The sequence below is a fragment of the Aquarana catesbeiana genome, linkage group LG09 (assembly GCF_042186555.1).
Source record: "Aquarana catesbeiana isolate 2022-GZ linkage group LG09, ASM4218655v1, whole genome shotgun sequence".
NCBI lineage: Eukaryota > Metazoa > Chordata > Amphibia > Anura > Ranidae > Aquarana > Aquarana catesbeiana.
In genome coordinates this window covers 32,784,258-32,804,404 of record NC_133332.1, presented here as the reverse complement: position 1 = coordinate 32,804,404, position 20,147 = coordinate 32,784,258, and the positions used below count along the sequence as shown (strand labels likewise).

General features: G+C 47.0%; 1 protein-coding gene across 1 annotated transcript in view; it reads left to right on the top strand.

Moving 5' to 3' along the window:
- Positions 1 to 20,084, top strand: part of LOC141107481 (SLA class II histocompatibility antigen, DQ haplotype D beta chain-like) — a 224,359-nt gene extending 204,275 nt beyond the window's left edge. The window contains exon 6 of the mRNA XM_073598249.1: positions 20,002 to 20,084. Within this exon, the coding sequence (XP_073454350.1) occupies positions 20,002 to 20,069 (68 nt within the window). The 3' untranslated portion in view covers positions 20,070 to 20,084. The remainder of the gene's footprint in view (positions 1 to 20,001) is intronic.
- Positions 20,085 to 20,147: the final 63 nt, after the last annotated feature.

The following is a 20,147-nucleotide window of genomic DNA, read 5'->3' as shown; positions in this document are numbered from 1 at the left end:
TCTCCACTGGGGACACCAGATGTAAGGGGGACTTCTCCACTGGGGACACCTGATGGGGGCTTCTCCACAGGGGACACCGTATGTAAGGGGGGCTTCTCCACTGGGGACACCTGATGTAAGGGGGGCTTCTCCACTGGGGACACCTGATGTAAGGGGGGCTTCTCCACTGGGGACACCTGATGTAATGGGGGGCTTCTCCACTGGGGACACCAGATGTAAGGGGGGCTTCTCCACTAGGGACACCTGATGGGGGCTTCTCCACTGGGGACACCTGATGTAAGGGGGAGCTTCTCCACTGGGGACACCTGATGTAAGGGGGGGCTTCTCCACTGGGGACAACAGATGTAAGGGGGTCTTCTCCACTGGGGACACCGGATGTAAGGGGGGGCTTCTCCACTGGGGACACCAGATGTAAGGGGGGCTTCTCCACTGGGGACACCTGATGGGGGGTTCTCCACTGGGGACACCTGATGTAAGGGGGGGCTTCTCCACTGGGGACACCGGATGTAGGGGGGCTTCTCCACTGGGGACACCTGATGGGGGCTTCTCCACTGAGGACACCTGATGTAAGGGGGGGCTTCTCCACTAGGGACAGCGGAACTAAGGTTGGCTTCACCACTGGGGACACCTGATGGGGGCCTCTCCACTGGGGACACCTGATGGGGGCTTCTCCACTGGGGACACCTGATGCAAGGGGGGGCTTCTCCACTGGGGACACCAGATGTAAGGGGGAACTTCTCCACTGGGGACACCTGATGGGGGCTTCTCCACTGGGGACACCGGATGTAAGGGGGGCTTCTCCACTGGGGATACCTGATGTAAGGGAGGGCTTCTCCACTGGGGACACCGGATGTAAGGGAGGGCTTCCCCACTGGGGACACCGGATGTAAGGGGGGGCTTCTCCACTGGGGACACCTGATGTAAGGGGGGCTTCTCCACTGGGGACACCTGATGTAAGGGGGGCTTCTCCACTGGGGACATCGGATGTAAGGGGGGCTTCTCCACTGGGGACACCAGATGTAAGGGGGGCTTCTCCACTGGGGACACTGGATGTAAGGGGGGGCTCCTCCACTGGGGACACCTGATGTAAGGGAGGCTTCTCCACTGGGGACACCTGATGGCGGCTTCTCCACTGGGGACACCTGATGTAAGGAGGGGCTTCTCCACTGGGGACACCTGATGTAAGGAGGGGCTTCTCCACTGGGGACACCAGATGTAAGGGGGGCTTCTCCACTGGGGACACCAGATGTAAGGGGGGCTTCTCCACTGGGGACACCTGATGGGGGCTTCTCCACTGGGGACACCTGATGTAAGGGGGAGCTTCTCCACCTGGGACACCTGATGTAAGGGGGGCTTCTCCACTGAGGACAATGGATGTAAGGGGGTCTTCTCCACTGGGGACACCGGATGATAGGGGGGCTTCTCCACTGGGGACACCAGATGTAAGGGGGGCTTAGTGTGTAATATTCCTTTTTTGTGCATGAGTATAGGGCCGGATTTCCCACAAGGCCACCGAGGCCAAGCCTCAGGGCTTCAGTGGTGCAGGGGCGGCGCCGCTCCTGCGGCGACTTTTCGTCTTTCGCGGACGCCCCCCCTTATTTTACCGTTTTTTCGCCGCCGCTAGAGGTCCGCGGCCGGCGGAGACAATGTCTCCACTGGCCGCCATTTTGCAGAAGACCAGAACGCCTTGTGGCTGCCAATAGAAATTGAGCTGTGGTGCCGCCCACCCCCCGCCCCGCTGCTGGTCTGACAGTCTGTGACATGTTGTGGGAAAGGCCGCGGGGCAGAGGGTGGGCAGCTTCCCGGCGGGGACACCGGATGTAAGGGGAGGCTTCTCCACTGGGGACACCAGATGTAAGGGGGGCTTCTCCACTGGGGACACCTGATGGGGGGTTCTCCACTGGGGACACCTGATGTAAGGGGGGCTTCTCCACTGGGGACACCGGATGTAGGGGGGCTTCTCCACTGGGGACACCTGATGGGGGCTTCTCCACTGAGGACACCTGATGTAAGGGGGGGCTTCTCCATTGGGGACACCGGAACTAAGGGGGGCTTCACCACTGGGGACACCTGATGGGGGCCTCTCCACTGGGGACACCTGATGGGGGCTTCTCCACTGGGGACACCTGATGCAAGGGGGGGCTTCTCCACTGGGGACACCAGATGTAAGGGGGAACTTCTCCACTGGGGACACCTGATGGGGGCTTCTCCACTGGGGACACCGGATGTAAGGGGGGCTTCTCCACTGGGGATACCTGATGTAAGGGAGGGCTTCTCCACTGGGGACACTGGATGTAAGGGAGGGCTTCCCCACTGGGGACACCGGATGTAAGGGGGGGCTTCTCCACTGGGGACACCTGATGTAAGGGGGGCTTCTCCACTGGGGACACCTGATGTAAGGGGGGCTTCTCCACTGGGGACACCTGATGTAAGGGGGGGCTTCTCCACTGGGGACACCTGATGTAAGGGGGGCTTCTCCACTGGGGACATCGGATGTAAGGGGGGGCTTCTCCACTGGGGACACCAGATGTAAAGGGGGCTTCTCCACTGGGGACACCAGATGTAAGGGGGAACTTCTCCACTGGGTACACCTGATGGGGGCTTCTCCACTGGGGACACCGGATGTAAGGGTGTAAGGGGGCTTCTCCACTGGGGATACCTGATGTAAGGGAGGGCTTCTCCACTGGGGACACTGGATGTAAGGGAGGGCTTCCCCACTGGGGACACCGGATGTAAGGGGGGGGGCTTCTCCACTGGGGACACCTGATGTAAGGGGGGCTTCTCCACTGGGGACACCTGATGTAAGGGGGGGCTTCTCCACTGGGGACACCTGATGTAAGGGGGGGCTTCTCCACTGGGGACACCTGATGTAAGGGGGGCTTCTCCACTGGGGACATTGGATGTAAGGGGGGGGCTTCTCCACTGGGGACACCAGATGTAAGGGGGGCTTCTCCACTGGGGACACTGGATGTAAGGGGGGGCTCCTCCACTGGGGACACCTGATGTAAGGGAGGCTTCTCCACTGGGGACACCTGATGGCGGCTTCTCCACTGGGGACACCTGATGTAAGGGGGGCTTCTCCACTGGGGACACCTGATGGGGGCTTCTCCACTGGGGACACCTGATGTAAGGGGGGCTTCTCCAGTGGGGACACCTGATGTAAGGGGGGCTTCTCCACTGGGGGACACCAGATGTAAGGTGGGCTCCACTGCTGGGAACACCAGATGTAAGGGGGGCTCCGCTGCCAGGGACACAGATCTGTAAGGAGGGCCTCTGCTTCTGGGGGAACCTAATGTAAGGACGGACTCTGTTGGGGGCACCTGATGGCATCTGGTGGCAGGCAAACATGGCAGGTGACACGCTGAGGGGTCCCACTGATTCTGGATTATGGTGAGTTGAATGATTTCATTCTATATTACAAAGTAATAATAGTAATAATGAGCTTCAATCATCCTGACACCATAACAACCATGGTGCTGGGATGATTGAAGCGCTAACCCCAGGTGTTTGGAGTATCTTTATCTGCCGATTTGTTAAACTCTGGAATACACATATTTCTTTTGTGGTGTGGGATCTGGGCCTGCTCCATCCCTCTTTCCTTCTTTCTCTCTCCTTCCCTCCTTCTTTCCTTCTTTCTCTCTCCCTCCCTCTCTCTTTTCCCCTTTCTTTCTCCACCCTTCATTCATCTCAGACTCTAACCACACCCCCATTAGAACCACGCCCACACAAGCCACACCCACTGTTTTACGTAAACCACGCCCTGAATGGTGGTGAGTGTGTGTGGGGGGGCATTGAAGGACCTGACCTTGGGGCGGCAAAGGGAGTACATCCGGGCCTGCGTGTGTAAATGCAAAAAACAAACATGAAAAAAATCATTAAAATGGTCTGATTATAGAATAAGTGCACTTTCAGACCAGTGCTAATTTTTTGAAAAACAGAGGGAGGGACATCTACCCACCTGAGCTTCAGCATTCCTCAATGATCCATCTGTCTGTTAAAGCCACAGCCTCCTGACTCCGATCGGCAAGCTTTATTGGCTAAGAGACACAGGCTCCCATCAATCCTTTAATAACGAGTATATGTTCTAAATGAGAATGGTCATAATAGATAAGACCGTATATGGTACAGTGAAAAAATGAATAAACATTGATGTTTCACACTCTTAATGACACACATGCAAATACATAAATGAATAAACTAAATAAAGTCCACAACGTGATGGAATATAAATAAAGTCCATGGATGGAAACTGAAATATGATGTTAATCCAGGTAAGTGAATGACCACCTTAGGACATCAGTAGAAGGACAGGTGTGAAGGGAGGATAATGGGAGAAGCCACCACCAACATAAGGAAGGCTTAACAGAGCTATAAATTTTTTATTTAGTTTTAGTCATAATTTTTTTTACTAAAATGCCATTTTAGTCATCTGAATTGTTTTAATTGCAGTCGTATTTCAGTCGACTAAAATCTAATGGGTTTAGTTAAATTGTAATGCATTATTTAAGCATTTCTCTAGAATTGCCAGACTCATTATATACTGCTAGAGTAAAAATCGAATAACATATTATTATTTATGATATTAAGGTTTGAACATGCACTACAGACACAGATTTAGCCATTGTGATATATATTACGTCTTTATAAATGAAACCAAGTTTCATAAACAAACAAAAACATATAGTTTTTTTTGACAAACAGAGGTGCAAATTTAAAATATAAAAAAAACAAAAAAATTGTAAACTCTATTGGCAGAAATGCCATTGCACATATTACCTGAATATATTACCAACATAAAATGTTAAGAAAAAAAAAAGAAAAGCCTTCTTTTTTTTAATTTCTTTCAGCAGCTTAGTAAATGCCCTCTACCTATTGTTATGTGGTTGTACAATAGTGCAATACTTTAAACATTATTGTGCTATTATTATAGGCTGGGGATGGAATTTTGCTGGCGATTTAGAAAAGGGCAGCAGAGGGCAAAGGATTGATCCCAAAGGATTAATGGGAGTCATCTGAGGGACAGTGTGATCACCATTCGCTTGTGTCAAGATTTGCAAACGTGGATGTGTTTACCAGTGTGCTTTCACCACAAGTCTTGAGGACTCATTGGGCATATGCCTTGTTGAGTCCAATAGCTCTGGTAAGCCTTCCTCCAAATCTCAATCCAATTGAGCATATGTGGGATGTGCTGGAAAAAAACAGGTCCAATTAACCACTTCCCTACCCGCCCATAGTCATATGACGTCCACAGATGGGATCTCCCATCCTGGGTGGACGTCATATGACGTCCTGGGATTCCCGGGCGTCTAGGGGGCGCGCGCGCGCCGCCCGCCGCGCTCCTCGGGACCCGGTGTGTGTGCCCGGCGGCCGCGATGTCCGCCGGGCACCCGCGATTGCCCGTTAACTGGGCCGGCATGTGGATCTGTGTGTGTAAACACACAGATCCACAGCCTGTCAGCTCTGAGGAGAGCGATCTGTGTTCCCAGAACGGAGGAACACTGATCGGTCTCCTCCCCTTGAGCGTCCCCTCCCCCTTCAGTTAGTAATCACTCCCTAGGAAACATATTAACCCCTCCCCGCCCCCTAGTGGTTAACCCCTTCACTGCCTGTCACATTTACACAGTAATCAATGCAATTTTATAGCATTGATCGCTGTATAAATGTGATTGGTCCCAAAAATGTGTCAAAAGTGTCCAATGTGTCCGCCATAATGTCGCAGTCACCAAAAAAAATCGTGATCGCCGCTAAAAAAATAAAAAATGTTTTTTTTTTTTTTTTAAATGCCATAAATCTATCCCATATTTTGTAGACGCTATAACTTTTGCGCAAACCAATCAATATACGCTTATTGCGATTTTTTTTACCAAAAATATGTAGAAGAATACGTATCGGCCAAAACTGAGGAAAAAATGTGTTTTTAAAAAAAAAAATTGGGATATTTATTATAGCAAAAAGTAAAAAATATTGTGTTTTTTTCAAAATTGTCGCTCTTCCTTTGTTTATAGCGCAAAAAATAAAAACCGCAGAGGCGATCAAATACCACCAAAAAAAAGCTCTATTTGTGGTGAAAAAAGGACGTCAATTTTTTTTGGGTACCACGTCGCACGACCGCGCAATTGACGTTTAAAGTGCGACAGCGCTGAAAACGAAAAATTGGCCTGGGAAGGAAGGGGGTGAAATTGCCTGGTATTGAACCGGTTAATGGAGGCCCCACCTCACAACTTACAGGACTTGAAGGATCTGCTATTGATGACTTGGGGGCAAATACCACAGCATACCTTCAGAGGTCTAGTGGAGTCCATGCTTCATTGGGTTATGGTGGGTGGTCATAATCAGAGTCTATCTTTAATGCCACAACAGAGGCTCCTTTCATAGATTTTATTAACATTAACCACTTACGGACCACCCGCCATCATTATACATCAGCTCTTTGAAGTGGAATATCATTGTTACGGCAGCAGCTAGCTGCCATAACCCCAGTATCCACTTCTTCAGCGGGCGGTCCACTTTCAGATAAAAGTGGTTTCAGTGGCAGATTTGCAGCGAGATCACTTTTATCGGTGACGGGAGAGGGGCCCCCCTCCCGCCGCGCTTCAGTGCCCTCCGCTGCTTACCAGAGCCTCTGGAAGCGGCGGACGCGAGCGGATCCTGTCCCCTCTGTGGTATGGAGATGAGTTCAAACCTTAATATCATAAATAATAATATGTTATTCGATTTTTACTCTAGCAGTATATAATGAGTTTGGCAATTCTAGAGAAATGCTTAAATAATGCATTACAATTTAACTAAACCCATTAGATTTTAGTCGACTGAAATACGACTGCAATTAAAACAATTCAGATGACTAAAATGGCATTTTAGTAAAAATAATTATGACTAAAACTAAATAAAAAATTTACATAAAAATGAACACTTTCAGACAAAGTGAACCCCAGCCTGTTCCCCTAAATCACTGATCTATTTAACCACTTTAAGACTGGGCCTATCAACAGAAAAGTACAAAACAGTGATGGATACATCATAAATGAACAGGTACATGGCTGCCGGTAACCGGCCATTAGAGCTAATGATCAAAAATTTAAGCCTGGTCTCAGGCTACTTTAAAGCGGGGGTCCACCTATCTATCGTTTTTTTTTTTTTTAGTTCATTCACAAACTTTTCTTCTCAGCATTACATATTCACATATTGTGTGTAATATGTCCGCCTGTGTCAGATTTTGTCGGAAAGAATAACTTATATTATTCACTGCAGGCGGTTTCCATCTTCATTGTGGGCATTTGAAGCCCACAAGCATTTATTTCCTGGATGTGGTGAATGCTGTGCTCCCAGCATTCACTGCTCGTTCCCGCACATGCTCAGTGGCATCCTGGGAAGCCTGAGACTAGCTCCCAGGAGTGTGGGAGAGGCTTGAAACATGCCTACTCCCATGGGAGGAGAACCAGGAAGTGCAAAGAAGAATAGAAAAATAAAAGGTAATTACGGCGATTTAAATTTTTTTAAACGGCATGTCAGCATCTAGGCAAGGAAGAGAATACATACAGATATTGTTCAAAATTTGGGTGGAACCCTGCTTTAAGCCAAGGCCAGGCGACATACCAAGGCACATCCTCAACTCGCGTTTACTGGCGTAACTATATAGAACCAGCACAAAGTAGTATCTTTGCAAACGCACATGAATAACTAAAAAAAAATACATAGCAAGATATTGTTGCAATATGTAATGTTATATGCAAAAAAAAAAAATGAGGAACAAAAAGAACCAAAAATAAAGTCAGCTTAAATTGAATAACTTCAAAGAGGAGAACATACCTCTGCATGTGATAATTCGTATATTATATTAAATATCCAATCTCTGCAGAATTAAGCCTGAGGGCTTGAATGAGGAGAAGGAGAAAGAAAATGAAAGTAGGAGAAGAAGGGGGTAGAAAGAAGGGAAGGAAGGACCCTGGGGTTGGGGGAATGGAGGCCCATTATAGGGAAAGGAGCGTTAGGTCAAATCTTGATGGGCGGTTATAAGTCACCCAGGGTTGCCATATCCTGAGGAACGTGTCATGTGTGTCCAACAATATGGCCGTAAGTTTCTCGTTTACCATGATATCATTCACACTGTTTTTAGCTGCTTCAAAACTAAGGTTCGGAGTTTTCCAGGCCCTTGCTATGGTCAATTTAGTTGCAGTGAAAATATGTGCTGCTAGTTGACGTTCAGGACGAAGAAGTTCTGTAATCGGTTTCCATAAAAGGGCTTCAAAAGGTCCCGCTTTATGGTGGTATTAAAAAGATTACGTAGTAGTGCATATACTCTGACCCATAATCTGCAAACCCTGGGACAGGTCCACCAAATATGCGCCATCGTGCCTTCCTGTGAACACCCACGAAAACAAAGAGGGGAATAGGCTGGGATGAAGCTTGCTAATCTAGCCGGGGTATAATACCATCTATAGAAGACTTTGTAAGTGTTCTCCAAAAAGAGAACATTCTTAGAGCATTTAGATAGCGCAGTAGTCATGCTTTGCCAATCCTCCAGGTCTAATTGTTTCCCAAGCTCGGCCTCCCATTGGAGATGGTAGGGTCTCAATGCTGGTGTCTTAGACTCAATTATAGTGATATATATTAGAGAAATCAAACCTGAGGATTGGGGGCGTGATCTACAAAGGCTCTCAAATTGGGTCATAATAAAGGGGCAGAATGGGATTTTATAAGCTGTTGGAGAAAATGTCTAATTTGTAGGTAACTATAATGCTCCCTAAGGGGGATATCGTGTGAGGAACGTAAAGCCGCGAAAGAGATGATCTTGGTTGGGGTGAATAACGAATGAACATCTGTGAAACCATTCTCGGACCACCATTTAAACTGCAGTGGATTATCACAACCTGGTTTAAATAAAGGGCAGTGGAGGAGACGAAGTAGTGGGAGATGAGGAGAAATTAGACCTGCTGAGTATTTAACCGCATCCCACAGTTTAAGGGAGTGAGCTAGACAGGGACCTATGGTATGGGGGCGATGCATTTTAGGAAGCCAAGTTGTTTACAAGTTAAAATAATTTTTTTGCTAGAAAATTACTTAGAACCCCCAAACATTATATATATTTTTCCTAACACCCTAGAGCAGGGATCCTCAAACTACGGCCCTCCAGCTGTTGCAGAACTAGACGTCCCATGAGGCATTGTAAAGCTCTGACATTCACAGACATGACTAGGCATGATGGGAATTGTAGTTTCTGAACAACTGGAGGGCCGTAGTTTGAAGACCCCTGCCCTATAGAATAAAATGGTGGTCGTTGCAATACTTTCTGTCACACCATACTTGCGCAGTGGTCTTACAAGCGCACTTTTTTTGGAAAAAGTACACTTTTTTGAATTAAAAAATAAGACAACAGTAAAGTTAGCCCCATTTTTTTTGATATTGTGAAAGATGATCTTACGCCGAGTAAACTGATACCCAACATGTCACGCTTCAAAATTGCGCCCGCTCGTGGAATGGGGACAAACCTTTATCCTTAAAAATCTTAAAAATCTGCGACGTTTAAAAAATTCTACAGGTTGCACATTTTGAGTTACAGAGGAGGTCTAGGGCTAGAATTATTGCTCTCGCTCTAACAGTGATACCTCACATGTGTAGTTTGAACACCGTTTTCATATGCGGGCACTACTCACGTATGCATTTGCTTCTGCACGCGAGCTCGGCAGGACAGGGTGCATTGAAAAAAATGATGAGATCTCATATTTACACTTAAATTCAATTTTTAAAAAATGTCATTTTGAAAAAAAAAGGTCTCTTTAAGAGCTATGGGTAGAAATTACATTTTGACTTCGCTTCTGCCCTGCAATGGTATGGAGCCGGGTGAAAGGCCCTCTTCCCCTCACTCGTCTCCATACCATAGAGGGGACAGGATCCGCTCGTGTCCGCCACTTCCAGAGGCTCTGGTAAGCAGCGGAGGGCACTGAAGCGCGGCGGGAGGGGGGCCCCTCTCCCATCACCGATAAAAGTGATCTCGCTGCAAATCCGCCGCTGAGACCACTTTTATTTGAAAGTGGACCGTCCGCTGAAGAAGTGGATACTGGGGTTATGGCAGCTATCTGCTGCCGTAACAATGATATTCCACTTCAAAGAGCTGACGTATAATGATGGCGGGTGGTCCGTAAGTGGTTAATGTTAATAAAATCTATGAAAGGAGCCTCTGTTGTGGCATTAAAGATAGACTCTGATTACGACCACCCACCATAACCCAATGAAGCATGGACTCCACTAGACCTCTGAAGGTATGCTGTGGTATTTGCCCCCAAGTCATCAATAGCAGATCCTTCAAGTCCTGTAAGTTGTGAGGTGGGGCCTCCATTAATTGGACCTGTTTTTTTCCAGAACATCCCACATATGCTCAATTGGATTGAGATTTGGAAAATTTGCATGCCAAGTCAACACCTCAAACTCATTCTTGTGTTTCTCAAACCATTCTTGAATCCATGTGACCAAGCTACCTTCTTCCATTGCTTCGTGGCCCAGTTCTGATGCTCATATGCCCATTGTGGGCACAGGTCAGCATGGGCACTCTGACTGATCTGCAGCTTCTATTAGAACCAGCATTAACTTTTTTAGCGTTTTGAGCTCCAGTAGGTCTTGTAATTGTATCATTCCCCACATACATCAATGTGCCTTGGCTGTCCATGGCCCTGTCACTGGTTTACTAGTTTTCCTTCCTCGGACCACTTTTGGTTGATCCTGACCACTGCAGACTGGGAACATCCCACAAGAGCTGCAGTTTTGGAGTTGCTCTGACCCAATCGTTTAGCTATTACAAGTTGCCCCTTGTCAAGGTCACTTAAATCCTTATGTTTTCCCATTTATTGTGCTTCCAACACATCAACTTCAGGGACAACATGTTTTCTTGCTCCCTAATATATCCCACCCACTTTCAGATGTTATTGCAACAAGATAATCAATGTTGTTCACTTTACCTGTCAGTGGTCATAGTGTTACAGCTGATCGGGTCACTGTATATCAGGCTGTGGTTTTTACAAAGCACAATTATCGTGTGAAACGCATCTACCTATTCCTCTCCCCCCTGCCCGTATGCCTATCTCGCAATGATTTTAACTTTTTGCTGAATAAAGTTATTTTGTGCTATTTCTGGGAGTGCAGCTATCCAAACTTTTTGCTTATCCGATATCAGGCTGTAAGTCGGGATGAAGTCCATTTGACAGTATGAATAATTTATGGAGTATCTAAATAAACATGAGGTGGCAGAGCCAAAATGGTTTTAGTGCGGTGGGGTTCCCCATCAGGTTCGCTCCTGACAGCAGTGGGAGGAGTAGTTTTTGCCTTTGTAGAATTTGATTGGTCAAGCCTAATAAATTTTACACAGGCATTAAAGGCTCCTTACACCAACTTTCAGGATCAGACCTAATGGGGAACTTTGTGCCTCTATAAGTTTGCCATTGGTGACATGATTGGAATACTTCATTGCTAGGATTCAGGTGGCAGAATCTGCATGTGTTCTAGCATCTTGCTGAGCAGCAGTGATGGCCAATAGATGCCATTTATGCTGTAAGGCAGTATGCATGTAAAATTTGTTCAAACATTACATGCATAGAGTGCAGAGAGCTCATATACATAAGATTTTGCTGGCATCTTTTGCTAGCAAAGACCTGCAAAGAAAACTGCCATGCATTGTGAATGAGGTCTAATGCCGCGTACACACGGTCGGACTTTCCGGCATACTTGGTCCGGCGGACCAGAGTGTGCCAGACAATCCGCCCGTGTGTAGGCTCCGGCGGACTTTTCCGGCTGACTTTTTCCCAAAAGCCCGCCGGACCTAGATTTAAAACATTTTTAAATCTTTCCGTTGGACTCACTTTCGGGCGGAAAGTCCGCTCGTCTGTGTGCTGGTCCGATGGAAAGCCTGCTCGTGTGTATGCTGGTCCAACGGACCAGATACGACGCGATGGCAGGGTATTGCTTTTCTCGCTCGCCGCAATAGGAAAAACAAATTTTCCTATTGCAGCGAGCGCGGGTCATACCGGGCCCTTAGGTCTGGTATGGATTATAAAGGGAACCTCCCTACGCCGAAAAAACAGCGTGGGGTCCCCCCTAAAATCCATACCAGACCCCGATCCGAGCACGCAGCCTGGCCGGTGAGGAAAGGGGGTGGGGACGAGCGAGCGCCCCCCCTCCTGAACCGTACCAGGCCGCATGCCCTCAACATGGGGGGGTTGGTGCCTTGGGGGAGGGGGGCGCGCTGCGGCCCCCCACCCCAAAGCACCTTGTCCCCATGTTGATGAGGACAAGGGCCTCTTCCCGACAACCCTGACCGTTGGTTGTCGGGGTCTGCGGGCGGGGGGCTTATCAGAATCCGGGAGCCCCCTATAATAAGAGGGCCCCCAGATCCCGGCCCCCCCCACCCTATGTGAATGAGTATGGGGTACATGGTACCCCTACCCATTCACCTAGGGAAAAAGTGTAAATAATAAAACACAACACAGGTTTTTAAAATATTTTATTAAACAGCTCGGGGGGATCTTCCTCCGGCTTCGGGGGTCTTCTTCTGGCTTCGGGGGTCCCTCCGGTTCCTCTTCTCCCGGCGTCCAGTTGGTTCTTCTCCGCTCTCTTCTCCCGGTGTTCCAGTTCTTTGGCCGGCTCCTCCGCTGTGTTCAGGTAGCTCTCTTGCCAGCGGAGGTCCGGACTTCTTGTCTTCTCTTCTCTTCTCTTCTCTTCTCTTCTCTTCTCTTCTCTTCTCTTCTCTTCTCTTCTCTTCTCTTCTCTTCTCTTCTCTTCTCTTCTCTTCTCTTCTCTTCTCTTCTCTTCTCTTCCCTTCCCTTCTCTTCTCCTCTCCTCTCTTCTCTTCTCTTCTCCAGATGTTGACACGACGCTCTCTCTGGCTGGACTGCTCTCTGAGGGCTGCGTTGTGACTTATATAGGCGGAGACCCCGCCCCCTTTTAATGTCACAGTCCCTGGCCATGCTGGGACTGTGACGTTTTAGGGGGCGTGGTCAACATCACCCAGTGACCATGCCCCCTAAAACGTCACAGTCCCAGCATGCCCAGGGACTGTGACATCGTAAGGGGGCGGGGTCTCCGCCTATATAAGTCACAACGCAGCCCTCAGAGAGTAGTCCAGCCGGAGAGAGCGTCGTGTCAACATCTGGAGAAGAGAAGACAAGAAGCCGCTGGCAAGAGAGCTACCTGAACACAGCGGAGGAGCCGGCCGAAGAACTGGAACACCGGGAGAAGAGAGCGGAGAAGAACCAACTTGACGCCAGGAGAAGAGGAACCGGAGGGACCCCCGAAGCCGGAAGAAGACCCCCGAAGCCGGAGGAAGATTCCCCCCCGGAGCTGTTTAATAAAATATTTTAAAAACCTGTGTTGTGTTTTATTATTTACACTTTTTCCCTAGGTGAATGGGTAGGGATACCATGTACCCCATACTCATTCACATAGGGTGGGGGGGCCGGGATCTGGGGGCCCTCTTATTATAGGGGGCTCCCGGATTCCGATAAGCCCCCCGCCCGCAGACCCCAACAACCAACGGCCAGGGTTGTCGGGAAGAGGCCCTTGTCCTCATCAACATGGGGACAAGGTGCTTTGGGGTGGGGGGGCCCCGCAGGGCGCCCCCTCCCCCAAAGCACCCACACCCCATGTTGAGGGCATGCGGCCTGGTACGGCTCAGGAGGGGGGGGCGCTCATCCCCACCCCCTTTCCTGACTGGCCAGGCTGCATGCTCGGATTGGGGTCTGGTATGGATTCTAGGGGGGACCCCACGCTGTTTTTTCGGCGTAGGGGGTTCCCCTTATAATCCATACCAGACCTAAGGGCCTGGTATGACCCGCGATGGGGCTCGCAAGGTGTCAATCTCGCCAATAAAAGCGGCAAGATTGACATCCTTTTCTAGTCCCGTTGCACCTGAGTCACGTTCAAAATGAACGGACTTGTCCGTGTGTGGGCAAGTCCGTGCATTCTGAAAGTCCGCCGTAACTCCGGCGAAAGTCCGTCGGAAAGATGGGTGGACTTAGCCCGCTGCAAAGTCTGGTCATGTGTGGGCAAGTCCGTCCGTTTTAAAATCCGGCGCACCTGGCGGACAAAGTCCGTCAGAAAGTGTGCAGGACCAAGTAGGATAGAAAGTCCGACCGTGTGTACGCGGCATAAGTGTTTTTTTGGGGGTTTTTCTAGGTCTCAGTGTTAAACGTATGCCTAAGAATACAATGGTAAATGTGATGCCTAAGAACAGACAAAATAAATTACTTTTACTAGCCCCAAACCCTCTTCTGTGCTCCCCTCTATTGGTTGAGGCTTGAGTTTTCCTGACTTCATAACTAAGATTCATCACCTGCCATCAACGGCGGCTGGTCCAATAGGGGTGCAGGGGTTCCTCCCCCCTAATCTCCATGCGCCAGTCCCTAATCTCTATGCGGGGTGCCTGGACGCATTGGTTTCTGTGAGGTTTTTTTTTAAGCACATGATTAGAGACTGAGGCTCTAATTGGCTTCAAAAAGGTTGGGCTCGGGGTGCAGAGCACTGCGCCCGGAGCCCAAAGTTATATACATAATAGAAAAGTTATACACATAAATAAACACAAAATAATTCCATTCAATTTGGCAAAATTTGCTCATCAGCTGCTGCATTATGCATACAGTGAATACAGACAGAAACTGATTGGCAAATGCCATGGAGATACTCATTTGATAAACAATTTGCTTGGTGAATTGCCATTGAATCTTTTTTAAACACACCCCTTACTACATTGTACACTTGTAAATATGTCCACTAGGAGGAGATATTCTACCACTTTACCACAATCAGTATAACATATTGTGAGAACGTTTGAAGCAAGCAGAGCGTATAGAAGACTGTAACCTGAGTGAAATGAACCATAAATTGCACTCATTGCTTGCTAAAGAGGTGTTTGTGAATTATAAATGACAAATAACTGAAATTACATACAGTTAGGTCCATATATAGTTGGACACAGGCATAATTTTTAGTTTTTTTAGGTATTTACCAAAACATATTCAAGCTATAGTTATATAATGGAGCTAAGATGAAAGTGCACACTCTCAGGTTTAATTTGAGGGTATGTACATCCAAATCGGAGGAAGGGTTTAGGAATTACAGCTCTTAAGAATAGCCATCCCCCCTTTTTCAAGGGACCAAAAGTAATTGGACAATTGCATCAAAAGCTGTTTCATGGCCAGGTGTGGACTACTCCTTCGATATTTCTTCATCAATTAAACAGGTAAAGGGTTTGGAGTTGATTCTAAGTGTGGTATTTGCATTTGGAATCTATTTCTGTGAATCTACATCATGCGTTCAAAGGAACTGTACATGCAAGTGAAACAGGCCATTGTAAGGCTTCAAAAATGAAACAAATGCATTCGAGAGATAGCAGCAACATTAGGAGTGGCCAAATCAAAAGTTTGGTACATTCTGAGGAAAGAAGAACACACTGGTGATCTCAGCAACATAAAAAGGCCTGGACATCCACGGAAGACAACAGTGGTGGATGATCGCAGGATTCTCTCTATGGTAAAGAAAAACCAATTCACAACATCCAGACAAGTGAAAGACACTCTCCAGGAGGTAGGTGTATCATTGTCAAAGTCTACAATCAAGAGAAGACTTCATGAGAGCAAATACACAAGGTGCAAACCATTCATAAGCCTGAAGAATAGAAAAAACAGATTAAACTTTGCCAAAAAAATCTAAAAAAGCCAGACCAGTTCCAGAAAAGCATTCTTTGGAAGGATGAAACTAAGATTAATCTGTACCAGAATGACAGGAAGAAAAAAGTGTGGAGAAGGCTTGGAACAGCTCATGATCCAAAGCACACAACGTCATCTGTGGTCACATGGTGGAGCTTGCAGTGTGATGGCATGGGCATGCATGGTTTCCAGTGGCACTGGGTCATTGGTGTTTATTGATGATGTGACAGAAGACAGAAGCAGCTGGGTGAATTCTGCAGTGTTTAGAGCAGGGTTTCTCAACCAGAGTTCCGTGAAACCCTTGGGTTCCACTAGAGGTTGCTAGGGGTTGCCTGAGCAATCGTCAATTTCTGCCTCTCAGGTAAGTTCTCAAGGACACCATTGATCTTTTTAGTTATCTGTAAGGGGGTAATTCTTCCCAATAACCACAAGTGTAAGAAGCATTCTTCTCATTGACCATCACACTAATATATGATGAGTTGTAGTTTTTCCATTTTTAGCAGGGGTTCCCCAAGACTGGAGAATTATTTCCAGGGTTCCTATGTGTTGTAAAGGTTGAGAAAAGCTGGTTTAGAGATATACTGTCAGTCCAGATTGAGCCAAATGCAGCAAAGTTGATTGGACGATACTTCACTTTACAGATGGATAATGATCCAAAACACACTGCAAAAGCAACCAAGGAGCGTTTGAAGAGAAAGAAGTGGAATATTCTACAATGGCCGAGTCAATCACCTGATCTCAACCCAATTGAGCATTTCACTTGCTGAAGGCAAAACTAAATTCCCCTAATGGTGGACTTTAAAGGCACATGTAGAGAAGTGTAAGGAGAGTATATAATATATAAACAGTAGTTTATTCATTTCAAAACATAGTAAAAACATCGAGCAACAATATAACAAACATTGTAAGGAATGCAACTCATGTACTTATACACAGATAAGATGTTGGTACCAATGTACTTGCAACCGACGCGTTTCGGAGTTACTTAGCCTCCTTCCTCGGGGGTGGATATAGGTTAACAAAGATTTCTAAATTAAAGACAATGTATTGACAAAAGGATGGTAAGCATATGGGTATACAAAACCATAAGGACATAAATACATACTATACTTTTCATTTTATTTACACTTACATTGGCACTGTGTAAGCTGACTTAGCATTCCAGAACAATTAAAAGCAAAGGCACTGACACTGTCTGTCTATCCAACGTATTCCTGATTGTGGTAGATAGAGGTTAATTAACGTATTCAAAGTGATGTTACTTCATGCATAGCAATGAAGAATTTATTACGTATAGATGTAAATAGGTAGTTTAACCCCTTCCCGCCGACCGTACGCAGATATGCGTACTCGGCTTTCCGGGGTTATACCGGGATGATGCCCACAGCTGCAGGCACCGTTGTTTACAGCGGGCGATCGGCTACCTGAGTATAACAACCGATGCGGCTAAAAGCCGCTCGGTTGTTATACCGGAGGAGCGGGAGGGGACGTCCCCCCCTTCCGCCGTCTCCCGCCGCTGTTACCGGGCCTCCCGTGCGATCGGGAGGCCCGGTGTCTGATCGTGTACCTTCGGTGGCTGGGGGCGGGCTAGAACGAAGCTGTGGGCGGCTTCGTTCCAGCCTTCTCGTTGTAAACGCGGAAGCGACGTCATGACGTCACTTCCCGTTTACTCGGCTGCCAATGGCACCGAATTTAAAAAAGTACACAGTATTCAGAATCGCCGTTTTCGGCGATCTGAATACTTTGAAGTGTAAAGGAGGAATGGGGGGTCTTTTAGACCCCCCATCCCTCCATAAAGAGTACCTGTCACCACCTATTACTGTCACAAGGGATGTTTACATTCCTTGTGACAGCAATAAAAGTAAAAAAAAAATTATTTTTTTTTTTTTTAAATTTATAAAGTAAAAAAATAAATAAAATAAATAAAAAAAAAATTTTTTAAAGTGCCCCTGTCCCCGCGAGCTCGTGCAGCGAAGAAAACACATACGGAGGTCGCGCCCGCATATGTAAACGGTGTTCAAATCACACATGTGAGGTATCGCCGCGATTGTCAGAGTGAGAGCAATAATTCTAGCCCTAGACCTCCTCTGTAACTCAAACCTGGTAACCGTAAAAAGTTTTTAAAGCGTCATAGGTACCGTAGTTTGTCGCCATTCCACGAGTGCGTGCAATTATAAAGGGTGACATGTTTGGTATCTATTTACTCGGCGTAACATCATCTTTCACATTATACAAAAAAATTGGGGTAACTTTACTGTTTGGATTTTTTAAAATTCATGATAGTGTCCATTTTCCAAAAATTTGTGTTTAAAACACCGCTGCACAAATACCGTGTGATAAAAAATATTGCAACAATCGCCATTTTATTCTCTAGATTCTCTGCTAAAAAAATATATATAATGTTTGGGAACTCTAATAGGGCATACACACGGTCGGACTTTGTTCGGACATTCCGACAACAAAATCCTAGGATTTTTTCCGACGGATGTTGGCTCAAACTTGTTTTGCCTACACACGGTGGCACAAAGTTGTCGGAATTTCCGATCGCCAACCACGCGGTCACGTACACCACGTACAACAAGACTAGAAAAGGCCGGTTCAGAACCAAGCGCGGCACCCTTTGGGCTCCTTTTGCTAATCTCGTGTTAGTAAAAGTTTGGTGAGAGACGATTCGCGCTTTTTCAGACTGGTGGCTTTCAGATCGTTTTCTGCCGTTCAGTTTGTGCTTGTGGGTTTGTATCTGCTCTTCAGTGCGTGCAGTCAGTTCGTATCAGAGTTTTCTGTGTGATCTTGCCTGCTCGTTGCTGTTTTTCAGGTCGCTCTTCACAGGCCTTACTGTTCTTCAGTGCGTTCTGTTACTTCGTTCTGAGCAGCCGACCGTTTTCTAGCCATGTTTCGTATGCGTACTCCTTGTAGAGTTCGTGCTGTGCGGGGGCTTGGTGTTGGGGTCCTGACCTTGACACAAGTCCAGTCCATGAACAGGGTGAGGAGGAGTTCATGGACCAAGAATTGGTTGCTTCAGCGTGACCAGTTCTCTCATATGCCTTTGCTCCGTGAGATCCGTGAGAATAATCCTGATGATTTCAGGAACTTTCTCAGGATGACGGACGCCGTGTTTCACCATTTGTTGGCTTCGCTGACCCCCTATATCAGCAGGCAGGATACCTGCATGAGGCAAGCCATCACTCCGGAGCAGAGGTTGGTCGCTACCTTGCTGTATTTGGCCACAGGGAGAAGTCTGCAGGACCTCAAGTTCTCGACAGGCATCTCCCCCCAGGCTCTGGGGATCATTATCCCAGAGACCTGTTCTGCCATCATCCAGGTCCTGCAGAAGGAGTATATGAAGGTAAGATTTTTATCCTTTAATATCACATTTTATTGTATTGAATGTTTGCTAATATATTGTATTTCTTTCCTCATTCCCTAATTACCATGATTGTAATATGCTGTGAATGTCCCCTTTGTCCTCATGCATGCTGGATTGTTATGTAATTATTATTTTAGGTCCTTCATACATATTTGCCCTTCAATAACCTCCCCAGCATGGTGTCTCCTGCCCTATATTCACCTCATGTAGTCACTTAACAATGTATTTTATCAGCTCCATAGTAGTGCTTTACCCCAAACACCCCCTAAAATGTTTGTAAATGTTATTTTTGATTTAAATTCAGGCAGAGTGGCAGAGGCTTTTTTTTGTGGTGTCCCCAAATAATTTTTAGTAACCCTCCCTCCCCCAACTGCTAAGTCAGCTGATCCCAATTCTCTATCCTCAATCATCTATCTGCTGACTTTGCCAAACCCATACACACTATACCCATCTCTTTTGTGCTCTGATTTATGGATGAATTCCCCAAAGCATGTAGTGCAAGGGCCTGCCTGTATACTTTCCAATGGTACTGTTTAAAGTTTTTGTATCCTATTATTATCTTGATAGGTAATAGCAGAATGTCCAAATGTCCTCAAATGTGTACAATGTGTATTTATATCTTTGTATTATGACACTTCTTACCTGTCCAGTGGTCTGCCAATAGTGTAACTAAGGAGGGGCTGTTCCAAGTAATACCCATTATTTAGGCATTCATCTCTCAATGAAGTGAAGAGGGTTACCTGTCCAAGAGTTCCCCCCCTATAATGTTAGAAATGGCCCATGAGAGGGGGGGAGGGGGAATATGATAGGTGTACCTTATACTTTGGCCTTGTTAAATTCCCCTTAATAAATGCTATCTGGAGGTTGCCCCAGAATGTTTGTGTCTAATCTGCTTGCCATGTTTCTGTGAAAAAATAGTAATGTTTATTGTTTTTTCCTCAACAGTTTCCTTCCACGCCACAGGAATGGCAGACTGTGGCCTCCCACTTTGCCGAGCGGTGGGACTTTCCTAACTGCGGAGGGGCAATTGATGGGAAACACGTCCACATCGTCCCACCACCTAACTCGGGGTCGTACTATTATAATTACAA